This window comes from Xiphias gladius, chromosome 23 (genome assembly GCF_016859285.1).
Source record: "Xiphias gladius isolate SHS-SW01 ecotype Sanya breed wild chromosome 23, ASM1685928v1, whole genome shotgun sequence".
In the NCBI taxonomy this organism is placed as follows: Eukaryota; Metazoa; Chordata; class Actinopteri; order Istiophoriformes; family Xiphiidae; genus Xiphias; species Xiphias gladius.
The window spans coordinates 12311846-12325706 of record NC_053422.1 but is presented as its reverse complement, the minus strand read 5'-3'; the positions used below and the strand labels follow the sequence as shown (position 1 = coordinate 12325706).

Sequence of the window (13861 nt, the reverse complement as noted above, 5' to 3'; positions counted from 1 at the left end):
CTCCACTCTCAATGGAGAAGTCACACTCCTTCCCGGCCCATTCCATCACAAGCCTCTCTCTTCAGAAACCTTCAAAGTTAGCCCAACTCCTCCAAAAGACAACATTGCTCTTTGTATGCCCCTCTCACTCACCATCAAATGGATAAATAGGTCGATAAATGTATACAAAGTCAGAGAGGAAACAAAACTGAAGCATATAATCAGTTTGTTTTATGTGTAATCTGATTTCACTGATTCCCACTATTCATTCCGTTTGTTGTCAGTGGCTCTTAGATAGATATTAGTGGACCGGTTGGTGTCAAAACACACTGGTCTAAATTAACAAAGCAGAATTTGAGCCACGTAATAAATAGGAAAGGCGCTAGTGATACTTAATTGTATCATTATTATTTTAAATACTATATGAACACAAAGTATATTTACAGCAGCATGTGTGTGGTATTAGTAAGGTTCCCCCTCTCCTCTCCTGTTCTTCACAGAAATGAGCTGCTAACCCTTTCCTTCTAATTCTTTGCTAGGCGGAAACCAGGCGACAATGCAAAGTTGAGTGTGTGTCTGTGTGAGTTAAAGTGCATAAGTGAGCATGCATGTAAATCAGCGAGCAAGCCGGCTTGACTGTATAGATGTCCTGTGTAGATATGTGCATGCATGCATATGTGTATGGCAGGTGAAGAAGATATATTCCGAAGCAGATACGGAGGTTTTATTATAACCTAAACTAAACAAAGTTTACAGGTACTCTGTAGTCTGTCACAGAGGCGCTGTGCATCTTACATTACAATATCAGGTGCAGCAGGAACACTGAAAGATGCTGGAAAGCTGCAGAACAGTAAGTATCAACAGTAAGTAACAAGTAGCATCTATGGTGTCTACAGCAGGCTTATTAATAGAGTCCTTTGATAACAGGCAGAGCATTCAAGGAAAGTCGAAAATAATATAAATAAACGCAGTGTAACTGTTTGTTGGAGTGCTTATATTTACATTTTAAAGAATGCTTCAACTTGTCTTCTGCTTTGGTTCAGAGACCACAGAGGTCTCATTCACTTTTGACTTTACAAGACTGAACAATGACTTTCTAAGACTTTGGTTAGACCATTAAAGTGCCACAGGTTCACTCCCATTCTGCTGTTAGATGAGAGAAAAGGGAGATTAACATGATTTTGCTTTATCCACCACATACAAGCGTCAAAACCATAAAACACAACCCAAAGGCATCCCCGTCCTGCTCTGAATGTGCACTTGTTACCGCTCTCAATTCGGCTTTCAGCCCCCTCTAAAGAGACAAGGCCCAATCACAATATTGTCAAGGCTCTGTTGGTTTTCTGGTTCAAATCCTTGTTCACGCTGTTTGCTGAGTACTCATCTGCTGTGACAGCCTTCAGACAAACAGTGAGTCCTGAAAGAGGTCTCCCACAACCAGATCTTTCCTGCTGGGCAGCGGCTGAAACGCTCCTTTCTCTCTCCATCAAGTGGAACCCAGGCTATTGAGTTGGCCCCTGGGATCCCTCCATTGAGGTGGGCTATGGGCCAGTGATTCGCCCCTCCTTGCACCGGGCCACCCTCATTCTCCCAGGACACCTGTACCCCAAAACCCCATCGTGGGAACCTCCTCGCTGCCTCTGCCACCTGAGCTGCTCGCTGTGCCAGCTGGGCACATCTGACAACACCATCGGGAGTCAAAGCACACAGAGACCAAAGATAGTCACAGTGTGCCAGCTTGATTGAGCTCTTTTTACCGGCAAACTGTTGTGCTTCTTGAAGTCAGAGAGATCAAGGAATCTCCGCAGCAGTTATGAATCAAACTTGTGTCAGCTTGTGATCTATAGAAACCATTTAAGATTTGCATATCTGAAAAATAACCTCACAAAAACACATTTCCAGCCTTAGATTACAGTTCTCCCTGCTTACACACAACCTCCCTCACGCACCCCTACCCTCTAAATCTCCATGGCACACTGCAAAAAATGGCATCAATTAATCAACATTCATGAACCGTTTACTTGAGCTCTCCTTTGTGTGCTGCAGGGCCTAATCCAGACAGAGACCAGGCTGTTCTGCAGCAGTGCAGACTGCGTCACTCCACCCTTTGTGGGAGAAACCCATCAACTGGTGTTTCAGGCAAATCTCTCCCCCCACTGAGAGCCTAACCTTCCTCCTCTCTCACCCTCTTCCTCTTGTGCCCCCTCAGTACTCAGGGCAGGAAGCTCTATCTCTTAGAGGAGGCCATCCGTCTATCTTGCCTCTTCCAATCCAATTCACAGCCGCTCCACATGTATGAAGACATCTGTCCATATTTGATCAGATATTCCATTTTGCTCCAAATGATCCCACCCTCCATCCCCACCCATGAAGGAGGCAGCTATTTAAACCTGCAGATACTTTCCTGCATAATAACCTGCCAATTCTTTGCCTTTCAGAAGAAGCAAATTTAATTGGGCTGTGCATTTAGAGCTCTTCTACAATTACACAATTACAGCGGAGATGCATTTCTGCACATTGCGATGTTTGCCCCAATTTACTGCACTTTTCATACAGTTTAGCCCTGGTTCCCTTTTCAGAGGATGCAAATTTGACTCATTTGGCTTCAAATGAAGCATAATTGCTCGTATTGAAATCTACACCTTTCTACAAGAGGTTCCTGCCAGTTAGTTCTCATTAAACCTAAGGAGAACAAAAATTCCCGATTCCATTTCAGCACACATCTGTATCATCTTGTGTTAAAAGCAAGGAAATTGGAGACAAAATGGATGCTGAGTGCATGGAAGAAAAACTTAAAAATCAGTTTGTTCAAGTTAGTCAGTGCAGAATAACCTTTTTTGCCCCCTGAAGCCTGTTTTCTAAATTTATAACAAGTGCCATGATTTGAAAAAAATTTTGTAGGAATGTTTCAGTGGGAAAAAAAGCAAAGCAAAGCAAAGCAAAACAAAACAAAACAAACTAAGGGACATGGCTGATTGTTTTCAAATACGGAATGTGTTTACTGTGTGCAACTTGAAAGAGCATTCAATTAAGCGCAGCCTAATTAGTTCGAAGGGCATGTACGGCTGACCCCTCCACATTCAAAAAAAAGAATGGTGTGTCAGCCCCGACATGTGATCACCATCAAAGTGTTTTCCCCTCTTTCCTCTTTCTTTATATCACCGTCTTGAAAGTTATAGAAAAAAACTTTTTCTAAAAGGCCCTCTGAGTCTGAAGTGGTGGCCTGAGCCCACTCCAAACAATGCCGCACAAGATACTGTTTAAATTCATATCCGCTCTTCCTTTCTTACAGGGGGACAACACAACAAACCACTGACCCACTGATACACAATTAGAAGTGATGCGGCAGTTAAGGCTACAAGCAACTCTGTTCAACAGTCTGTCTTTGACCCTCCACCATTGAATAAATATAATGCCCCCAATGAGAGTAAGACACTGAGGTGGAGTGAAAAGGGAGCTGGGGAAGATTTTAAGCCACAGATAAGTAGTTAAAGACCTTTATAGAGTATAACACCATTATCCCTGCTGAATAAAAATAGGATTTAGTGTTTTTTCCACTTAATTTAAATCAAAAGAGTCCCCACCTTACATATTGCACTGGTAATGTAATGGAGAGAGACCCACAAAAAAGGCATTGTGGCTCTGACACCTCCTATAGTGGGACTGTGTTGTCCTGTGAGCAAAAGGGAGAGAAAGGTTTTTCTTCCCTGCATTGCTATCTGCTAACACATTCTAATTGATGCTGCTGCATTCCTCCACTGGATGCATTCAGTGAATAACGAGCCTTGGACTGAATACCCATGAATTGGTCCCCACCAAGCAAAGCAGTAAAGCCTTTGGCCCCCCATCCCTTAGCCTCCTCGCACCGCCACCATCGCAACCACTACTAAGCACCACCTCCCCTTCCAAACCTTCCCCAAAGCTCTACTCTAGCTTTACTGCCCATTAAAGCACAACCATTGTGCAGAGATTCAGTCCACAAAAGCTGTCAATCTCTCCGGGTCCTCCAAAGCTTGGACTCACACAGACTGGAGTGACAGACCTCCCCCTTCACCCCCAACCCACCCGTTTCCCCGAAAATCCTCTCCCTGAAAACTTCTCAGCTAACTATCCCCCACCACCCTCTCTCTCTCTCCCTCTCTCACTGGCTCTCTCTCCCTCTCTCGCTCTCTCCAGCCCTAGCGTACAAAGCATCAATCTGTCTTCAGCCCCAGCACCCTTGGCCCTTTGTCCCATCTGCAGGTGCCTCTGAAAGCACCCACGGTCGCCCCAGCCTCTGCGCACGCCACGCCTAGTCCAGGAACAGGAACTGCTGACAAAGGCCCAGTGTGGGAATGAGGGATGCGTGGAGGGAGGGGAGGGGGTGCTGGAGGGGGGCTGCTCTAAGACAGATGGCTGGGGAAGTCTCCCAACTCCTCTACAGGGGCTGTCAGTTTAAATTCAGAACTACGAAGGAGACACACGGGGGCAGAACCAGTAAAGAAATACCCAATAAATTCAGCAGCTACTGTACACTTCACTCAGGACTAGAACATAGAACCTGCATTGCTATCTTGATATCAGTTACAACTGACTGATTTAATTGATTTTTATTAATTGATAGATTATTTTAACTGGCAAGGTTAAAAAAAAATCCTCAACATGATTAAATTACTTATTATTACCCAATGAATGTTAAGTGTTTCTGAAATATTTTTTGTTGTATTAAATTAATCGGTTTTAATCGAGGAAAAAGAGAAAATAATCACTAACTAACAAATAAATATTATTCTCACTATCCCCACAGCTTATTATCCATTGAGTTTTACTCGCTGTGCTGAAATACACCGGGACATACATCTCTACACTTGGCTTGATCTTTATTTGTCCTTCTTTAATGTGCATGAACACGCGGTGTCTCTTGCTGTTCTCGGACTGTGCATTGACTTAAAAATTAGAATACTAAAATGTTACCAGACACCACCTTTAAAGGACCAGCCTGCCTAGATGCTTTGATATGGTGCAGACGAGTAACATTCTTCAGTTTCAGTCTTGAACGGCACTTACAGTTGCGATAGTTAAGTCCTCAAGAAACGAAACCAAAATGCGAGATGACGAGACGACAACAATGAACTTTATAAAAGTTTAACTTGTGACAAACTGCGATCAGCTCTGCAGCTTTGCTCTAATTTTCTTCCCTCAGCGCAACAAGTTTGTGACGTCCATTGATGTTACTGGGCTGCCACCATGTGGACGCGCACTGAATTACAAGAACCAGTTGCTACTGTTGGTTGAATGTCTGCACCACTGATATGCATGCGGTAGAAAATGAAAGTAGGCGGCCAGGTGGTGGAAATATTACACTGCTTTATGTTTCGTCTATGTATGGATATTAATTCTCTAAAATATTCTTTATCCTTCCGATTGCACCCAATGTGAAAATTGGTCTTTTTTCCCCCTCTCGTTGGAATCAGCCCGGCAGTTTTGTGACTCTGTAACAGTTTCAAGTTTTACTCTCATTCTTTTACTCTGTGCTACTTCATGAGATACAGTTTCACAGAAAAAACCAGTCCCTCTGGCAAAGGAAACAATTTCACTGAGCTGGAGGGACACCCTGCTCGATGACATACAATTGATGTACTTTTCTTTTGAGCCTGGAGTTCGTTTGAGATTTGAAAGTCCACTGTTGACCTCGGAAACAGCAGCGGACAAAATAATCTCAACACACAGTCTAGTCGGTAGCTGTTCTGGATCTTTTGATCATGTCATGCAAGGGAGTACATGGAGATACTGCAGAAGATTGTGTGATAAGATCAACTGCTTGTCGTGAGATTGTTTCAAGTTGGACAATACTGCAATAAAGGAAGTCTAAGTCTGGGTTAGTATACTGTACCAATTCAGCCAGTTTGAAAGCTCTAGAAATTTGTTAATGTAATAATGAGCCAACAGTTTGTATAGCATATTTATGTTAAGGCTATAGATTTCCACAAAGGACCATAACCTGCTTGAAATCAGGTCCTCTTAGTGACACTGCAGCTGACTCAGTGTTTTGACCTTCCTGTATGTGATCAGGGCAACGAGACAGTGATTCTCAAGATTCAACATGTAGTCAGATACTGTAAAATGAAACATTTCTTCATTGAGCCACATGGTGGAGATAGAGTCCCAACTACAATTGTGTATCTGTTTAATGACAATGGTGTGATGTGGCCGATACTTCCTCTTTAGGCATACATCGAAATTTCTCTAACTGCCTTTGGTACTTTTGTTGCTTTTAATAGTCTAAATATAATATTGACATTATAAAAACATATTTATCCCTTATTCTGAAATAAAATGGTAGAGGACAAACATTGATTGACTTGTTCAAATTCTCTGAAATTGCCATGATTTTTTTGCATTTTGAAAGCAAGTCAAGACGGTGTGACAGAGTGGTATATATAAGACTTGTGACGAATCTGCAGATTGTGAGTGAGTATGTGAGCACAGTAGCTTATGTCAATACAATATGTACACATTGATAATACTGTGACTAAATACATTGCCATGGGTGCTTTGGCTAGGATACGGCCAGAGTTCAAGCCAATTTTGGCAGAACAGTTGAAAATTTAAAGCAGCATGCCGGGTTATAGCGAGCGAAGCTCTTTTGCTTTTTCCCCCTTTTTCTTGCAACAGGTTTAATGGCAGTATCTGGAACTCCATTGTATATTTTAAGAAATTTGAATTGTGTTACATCAGTATGTACTCTGAGTTTGTGGCAGCAAAAAAAGAAAGAAGACAAGGGTGTGATATACCCCGAACCGCCAAGCAACATACTATATATTTGAATGCACTTGAAAACATTTGAGCCAGATAAGCGGTTCCAATCAAAATGTACACATTTACGCCGGCAGTAAATGAAACACATAGTTAAACCACATAGTGCAAACAGGATGGGCCTGAAAAAGTACTGATACTGGGAAATCTTAACTTTGACAACATAAAAAGGATTTTATAGCTCTCAGGTAAAAAACTGCAAACAATACCTTTTGGAACAAGTTAGACATTGCTCAGAGCTACTAAACCAAATTTTAGCTGTTGATTCTCTACTGTACAGTCTATGTAAAAATACTAACTTCTAAAAGTACTTCTACTGAGGGGGAGTTTTGATTATGATTTGCCTGCTTATAATACTTTTAATTTTAGGGTTGACCAGTAAAAGTATCCACTGAAAATAAAACAAAAACCACCTAGACTATGTGATCATCCAGTGTTAATGCTTTTGTTGTTCAGGACATTAATTCACACAGACATAGATAGATACCAAAAAAACTGTGCTGTGTGAATAATATGTGAAAGTTATGTACAACTATAGGCATTTTTATCCGCTGCACCCTAATCCTCCGCTTGTTTCTGTTTTTAAAATAAACCTATTTCTTTTCCAGCAAGGAAGTCACTGAGGAAAAAAATGCAAACCTGGTGCCACATGCAAATAGCTGCTAAGGTGATTCATGGCAATGACATAGAAAAACATTCACATTAGCTTATATGTACCACAAGAGAATCAGATTTCCATTTTTGACCCCCGTTTTCCATAGCCCACAGCATGTAGCTTGAGTACTGTTTGGTTTTCTCACATTGCATGTTTTGCGTTTGTGTCTAAAAGTTCAGGCATGAGCCTTTTATTCAAGTTTTCAGTGAGAGTAGCTGAAATCCACATGATATAATTCATGAATCAAAATAGCATTCATTAAATTTCCCATGTAGTTCATGAGGTGACCAATGTGACCAAACATTCTTCTAGTAGCAGATGACTTTTGCATCTTATTTTGCATCTAGATCTTTAAGAATGTATGCATCTTTATTCCTTACATATCTCAGTGTGGCCTTTGATGACACACAGCAAGTAGTGAGAAATTGTTAACTTCCGATGTTAGGGACATAGCTCTTTCACATTCCTTGCACCTTGCACATTCAGCATATTCTGCATTTCTATGTCTTAACTTTGCCCCAGAAAAATACATTTTCACCAAATCTGCACATTAAACCTGGTGAGACTGGTAGTTTAAACCGTTATAGAGACGTATTTATCTATAAACCACATTAATCCAAAACCATAACTCAAACTTTTCAGTCTCTCAAACTTCAGGTTATACTTTCTGCCAATATAAAGCCAGTGGTAAAAAGTGAGACTTCAAATTTGACTTTTGATGAGCAAGTTAAGGGATCTGCAGTCTTGCATCGCTGGATTTAATATTTCCAAAACTTTGCCTTTTTATTTCTTCACTGAGCCAGAAACAATTATTTAGCCTGCCTCATTTTCCTGCCCCATGCCTTCCCTTCAACCTGTCAAGGATTACTGCCAAAACAAAAAGATCATATCACATCATTTTTGCTGTGTTAATAGTTCTACCAAGTTACACATGGGTTGGCACAAAGCTTTTTTCGACCTTAGACCAGTGAGGTAGAAAGTAGTTAAAGTTCCGGGGCACGTCCCTGTTGGCTGATCGGGTGTTAACAAAATAAGAGCTGATGGGACATTTGATGTCATAAATCATAAATCAGGATAATCTAAATTAAATTTAATCAATGTCTCAAAACTTATTTACATGAACAAATTATTTCACCCTCTTTAATATTTTAATTTTAACACTGCAGCTGGTGATGTTAGCCAATCAGGAGCAAATCATTTAAAATCAAGGCAGTCATGATCACATTTATTATTTCTAAGACAATGTTCACCAGTTTTCAGAGCACCTCCTTCAAGGCCTGGAAAAAATATGTAGACATATCCACTTCACATTAGCATACGTGCAGGAGGATTTTCTAAAAAAAAAAAAAAAAAGTGCATGATGAAGCACCACTTATTAGTATAATAAAGATGATTTCTGACGGCAAAGGTAAGATCAGTGTTGAAAACTCTAAATGGACTTGCAAATCTCCTGGAAAATATTATTGATATTGAGGAATAATTATACTAGTAGTTATATAATTTAGGCTACAGGGTGATGTATAGTAAGTATACTGTGTACTGGCTTCATTGTTAGAAATACGTTTAAATATGTTATTTATAAATGATTGCATGTTGGATATTTTTCCACAACAGCTGCATCTTAGGGTTGTGTAGAGATATTTGTATAACATCCAGCTAAAGCTTATTATCCATCGTTCTACTATACGGGGTGGGCTGTCAATCTAGTAATTCCCCTCTGCATCGTCTACCCAGAGAAGAAACGTATATGAGGCTTCTATTCAATGCTCGATAATCCTTGAAGTGCACTCACAAACTTGCCACCTCTGTCATGCTCCCCTCTTCTATGGAACCTGCAGGAAAATAGGAAAGACTGTAGTTCAGAGTCGGACCACATTACCCACAATACATCGTGAGCGACAGTCGCCGCACCTTCGCCGGGTGGAGCTTGTGGATGTGGGAACGTCTGTGGGTCTATGCTGGTTGCCGGAGTGAAAATTTTTTTTGACAGTGAGGTGAAGGGGGACCTGTGGGCAGGGACTGAGACGAGAAGTAAGTTTTTCAGCGTGTCGGCGCGCAGTTTCCGAGTCAGCGGGGTTAGGCAGACTTGAGAGCGACAAATGAATAGCGCGAGTCTCAGCAACAGGGCGCAGAGCGAAATGTCTGGGACTGTTTCAGCCTTGAGCAAAGGGAAGCGCCACTAGTACACCGCAACGCGGAAAAATATTCAGCGGGGAGAGAATGCGAATGGTGCGAAGATACCGAAATCAAACGAAATGGAAACGATGTAGCGTCGCTGCGGCATTTCATATAGCTAGAACTAACGTTAGAGTAGAGAATAGATAGCTAAGGAGCTAGCAGGTTAACTAACATACATGTAAAAGTCATTCCCCAGAGAAGCTGTAGCAGAGCCTGGAGGCGTCTGTTGAATCTGAAGAGTTCATCAGTATTGCGAAATCAAAGAAGGTAACCGGGAAGATGCTACGGAGAAGACTGAACCGTTTGGTATGTGTGCCTGGCATCAACACCACACACACACACACTGTTAGCTTATGGCATCCAGCTACTCTTGCTAGCGTTTTTTAACTGCTGTGATTCCACTCTTAAAGACTGTAGGCTGGCATTTTCCAGTTATTTTCTCTAGTAATTTTCGCTGTAATTGCGTGATAAAACTCGGTGCCTCGCGACAAACTGTCACCTCACACTGCCTGGCAACACCAAACAGCTGTTGTCTCACTTCACGGCTCTTGTTGGTCAGTCAGTTAGCTAGTTGCTAACTAGGTAAGTTCTTTCCAGCCAGGAAGTCACGACAGATGCGAGCTGATGTTAGCTAGACGCCAACGAGCAAGGGGATGTTGCATTACATGCTTGCTCTCCACCACGTAAACTCACCTTCTCTAACAAACTGGACAGTGAACACAGCGTGCCACCTGTATATACATACCCAAAAGAAAAAAGAAAAAAAAATAATCACCTGTCTCCAGAGTTGTCGGCTGCTTTTCCCTGGGGTACCAATTTATGCAACATTATAGTTAAGGATTCGCTGCTTCTCGGTATTTTTTTAATCTTTTAAAATCAATGTCTCAAGGTCTTGGACCGCTGCCTGGATAAAATTAGACATTTGAAGACATCACCTTGGGCTCTCAGAACTTGTGAAGGGCATTTTTCATAGACTAGACTAAGGAATTAATCAATTAAAGGGAATAACGATCACCAGATTAATTGCCAATGAAAATATTATCAGTTGCAATCCTCATTAGGGTGCATAGGAGCAGTCTCAGACTGTGTTGCCCTTGCTTTATCCTCAAATGTTACTGTATACCCTCCCACTGGATTTGACCAGTATAAGAAATTGGTAATTTGCCAACAGGAACTGCTTTGACATCATTTTTCACGACTGGTCAATTTAATACTTACCCTTTTAAAGTTTATCCATTGGTTTCATTGCCCTTCATACATTAATCACTCATGAGTGAGCTAGTTGAATGTGGAGTAATGATCCTCAAGGCCAGGTTTATAAATGCTAAACCACCTTTACTGCCGCTCTATCGTCCTCCTATGCACCAGTAACCTGTTGTCGCCAGTGTGTTCAATCCCCCACAGGCTATCTGAGCAGTATAGATACCGACAGTGAATAAGGAGAAGCGATATAATACTTATAGTGCCTGACCCTCTTCCTGGTCTTTCTCCAAGTGTTGCCAGGTCAGCTGATTTTCCTGCTTCTGGAGAGGATTGCAGCTGTAATTTCTCCTTAGTGTGAGCTGTAAATAAAAATTTGCGCGGAGCAGCCAGCCGCACTATCACCGATGCACACGGTGCCGTTATCTCTTGCTCAGGCATTCTGCCTTCTGCTTCACACAACCCTCCCCTTGCCCATGGGAGCTACATGTGCATCATGAAGAGGGAGAGAGAAAGAAAGGGGGGGGGGTTGTGACTGCTCATACCAAAAGGCACTGAGGAGGCTTCATGCGTCTAACTTGACTCTCCCACCATGATGCACTGTGCCACTAAACCCTGAGTGTGTCTTTGGGAAAAATTAAAGATGGCTGTGGGAATGACTGGGGCTGGGCTTTTCATCGGGGGTGGGGGTGGGGGTCTCCAGAGGTTGTAATGCTCTGACAGGAATGCAAAATCACACAGGCGCCTTTGATGTTCGTTCAAGTCCTTGAAGGCAGCGGTGTGATCTGTGAGAGGTGGAGCCTGGCGGACATGTGATAGTATTCATTGTGGGAACCCCTGCCTTGACTGCAAGGAGAACAGTACCGACACATTAAAACACCATCGCCCAGGCAGCACCTCAGTATCTTTTTTTTGCACAATGGTAACCAGTGGGACCCTTACCCACTCGCTCACTTGTAATCTCACATGCAAAGTTTCCGTTTTATATTTTGACTTTGTCGTAGAACTGTAGCAAATACTCCATCTGCTTAGCAGTGAAGTACATCCAAGGTCCTGTAAAGTGGTCCAGTCCTGCACAACCCAGTTAGAAGATGGAAGCTCGACAGGTGCTCTTACCCTGTGCAGAAAGGAAGTAAATGGTCACACTGGCACAAACAGAGTTGCTTTGTGTTTGGATTATATGATAATGGAGCTTAGTGCTCAAACAATTAGTCATTTAATGAATTAATTAGTTAATAAAATAATTAGTATATGTATTTTCATAACCAGCCAATAATTTAAGTCCTTTTTAAAATATTTTTTTAGGCAAAAATACCAAACAGTGGGAGGATTTGCTGCCTTTTTGTCTTTTGCGATAGTAAACATTTTGGATAGTAAAGTCTTGGAGCTTATTTTTGGATAATTTACTTACAAAATGATTAATTGACAAAATAATTGGCATATTAATTGATGATGTAAATAACTGTTAGTTTCTAGCAGCCCTAGAAAATAATAATTACTTTAGCACTAATATGACTGACAAGTTTAAAAAAAAAAATTCCAATCCACGTTTCTTGTGTGAAATATAACATGTCAAGGATGGTTTTTATTTATCATATGCCAAGAAGTCGGATTGCATTTTAATCGCAGTCTCTTGGGGTTGTATAGGTACAAGCTTTAAAATGCTTAAATATTGTAATGTGATTTGTCTCGGTAAAATTTGAAAATATCATATGAAAGTGTGCTCTAATTGAATGGTGCATGGATTCTAGCCTACAGGTTTTTTCTGTGTTTTTGATTCTGATTCTTTAGCACTCTACTGAGGTCATGAGACATTTCCATAACAGAACATCTTTGATGCTATGAGTTTTGCTTTTCTTGGCCTTGGCCTTGTATAGTTTTGAACTACGCCTTTGGAAGGGTAGATCTTATTCAGAGGAAGTGGGGGTTCCCCATGTTACTCTCTGTCGTGGTTATTCAGTTGTGTTTTAAGGCCTAGTTAGTGAAGTCTAAAATATTTTATGCCTCTGCTCGAGGTGTGGCACCAGTTGGGTCCTCCTCTTTCTCAGTGGGGCTTCCCCTTCACCTTTCTGCCCTCCACTTCATCTCTCTTATGTCTGTGCATCCTGTTTCAGGCGGATGCACTGAGGCCTGCCAGACTCAGATCTGTCTCTACTTGACTGTGACCCAAGCACTGCTAAAAAGGCTCTTACCTTGCAGGAAAAGTTGTTATGTGTGAGGGGTTTGAAGGATCACATGTCAAATGCATTTGGAAACCCCAGGGCTCTACAAACTTGTTTCTCAGGTCAGCTACGGGCATCCATGGAAGTATATACACACAAACCTGTTTAAACCTGCATGCACTCACCAGTACAACCAAATGCAGGCAAAGTTGACTTGCACACAGACCACACACCTCTGCACTTTAAGGTAATTTTGTGCAAACATATTTTGACGTAAACAAACAGGGTCAAATTTATTTTTAGAGACTTTATCTGGTATCAATCTTCCAAGGGGAAGCCAATGTTTTGTTCCGCAATAAAAGAGGATATTTTTTTACCTGCTGCTTTCATTACAGTACTTCCATCTGACCTGCAAGTATTGGGGCAGTGAGTGTAGTATGCAGCATTATAAGCACCCAGTAATGTTAAATGTACCTCATACTTTTTAACATTACTTTATTATGGTTTATCTACCCTATCTCTTGTATATGGCATTCAGGTCAGTCTTTCTTTTATATACTCATGTCTGTGACCAGTTAATGGCACCTGTTGGAAACACATTTGTGGCTTTTATTAACTGATCAGATACAAGAGTCCTCAAACAGAGTTGTCACTCTTGGGTGAGCAGTTAGGATAAGAGTGCATCTGAAGGCCACACACCATACAAGGCTTTTAGGGCCATTTGATTTATCAGGCCCATTTTGATTACGAGAGATGTGTATTGATTAGAGCTGTGCTCAGTTTTGCCACCATTAGTCTTGCACAGTGAACTGGCTGAACAGAATTGCTTACGCTGATTTCTCTCTCTTTTTTCATCCCTCTGTTTGGTCTCCTGCACTATGACCAGTAATGG

The 13861-nt window shown here is 41.5% G+C and overlaps 1 protein-coding gene across 4 annotated transcripts in view; it reads left to right on the top strand.

Moving 5' to 3' along the window:
• The first annotated feature begins 9353 nt into the window (after positions 1-9353).
• atp11c (ATPase phospholipid transporting 11C) overlaps positions 9354-13861 on the top strand; it is a 44289-nt gene continuing 39781 nt past the window's right edge. For 3 of the 4 annotated variants that reach the window (XM_040119710.1, XM_040119711.1, XM_040119708.1), the window contains exon 1: positions 9354-9913. In XM_040119710.1, the coding sequence (XP_039975644.1) occupies positions 9887-9913 (27 nt within the window). In that variant the 5' untranslated portion in view covers positions 9354-9886. The remainder of the gene's footprint in view (positions 9914-13861) is intronic. The other variant, XM_040119707.1, reaches the window with a different exon arrangement.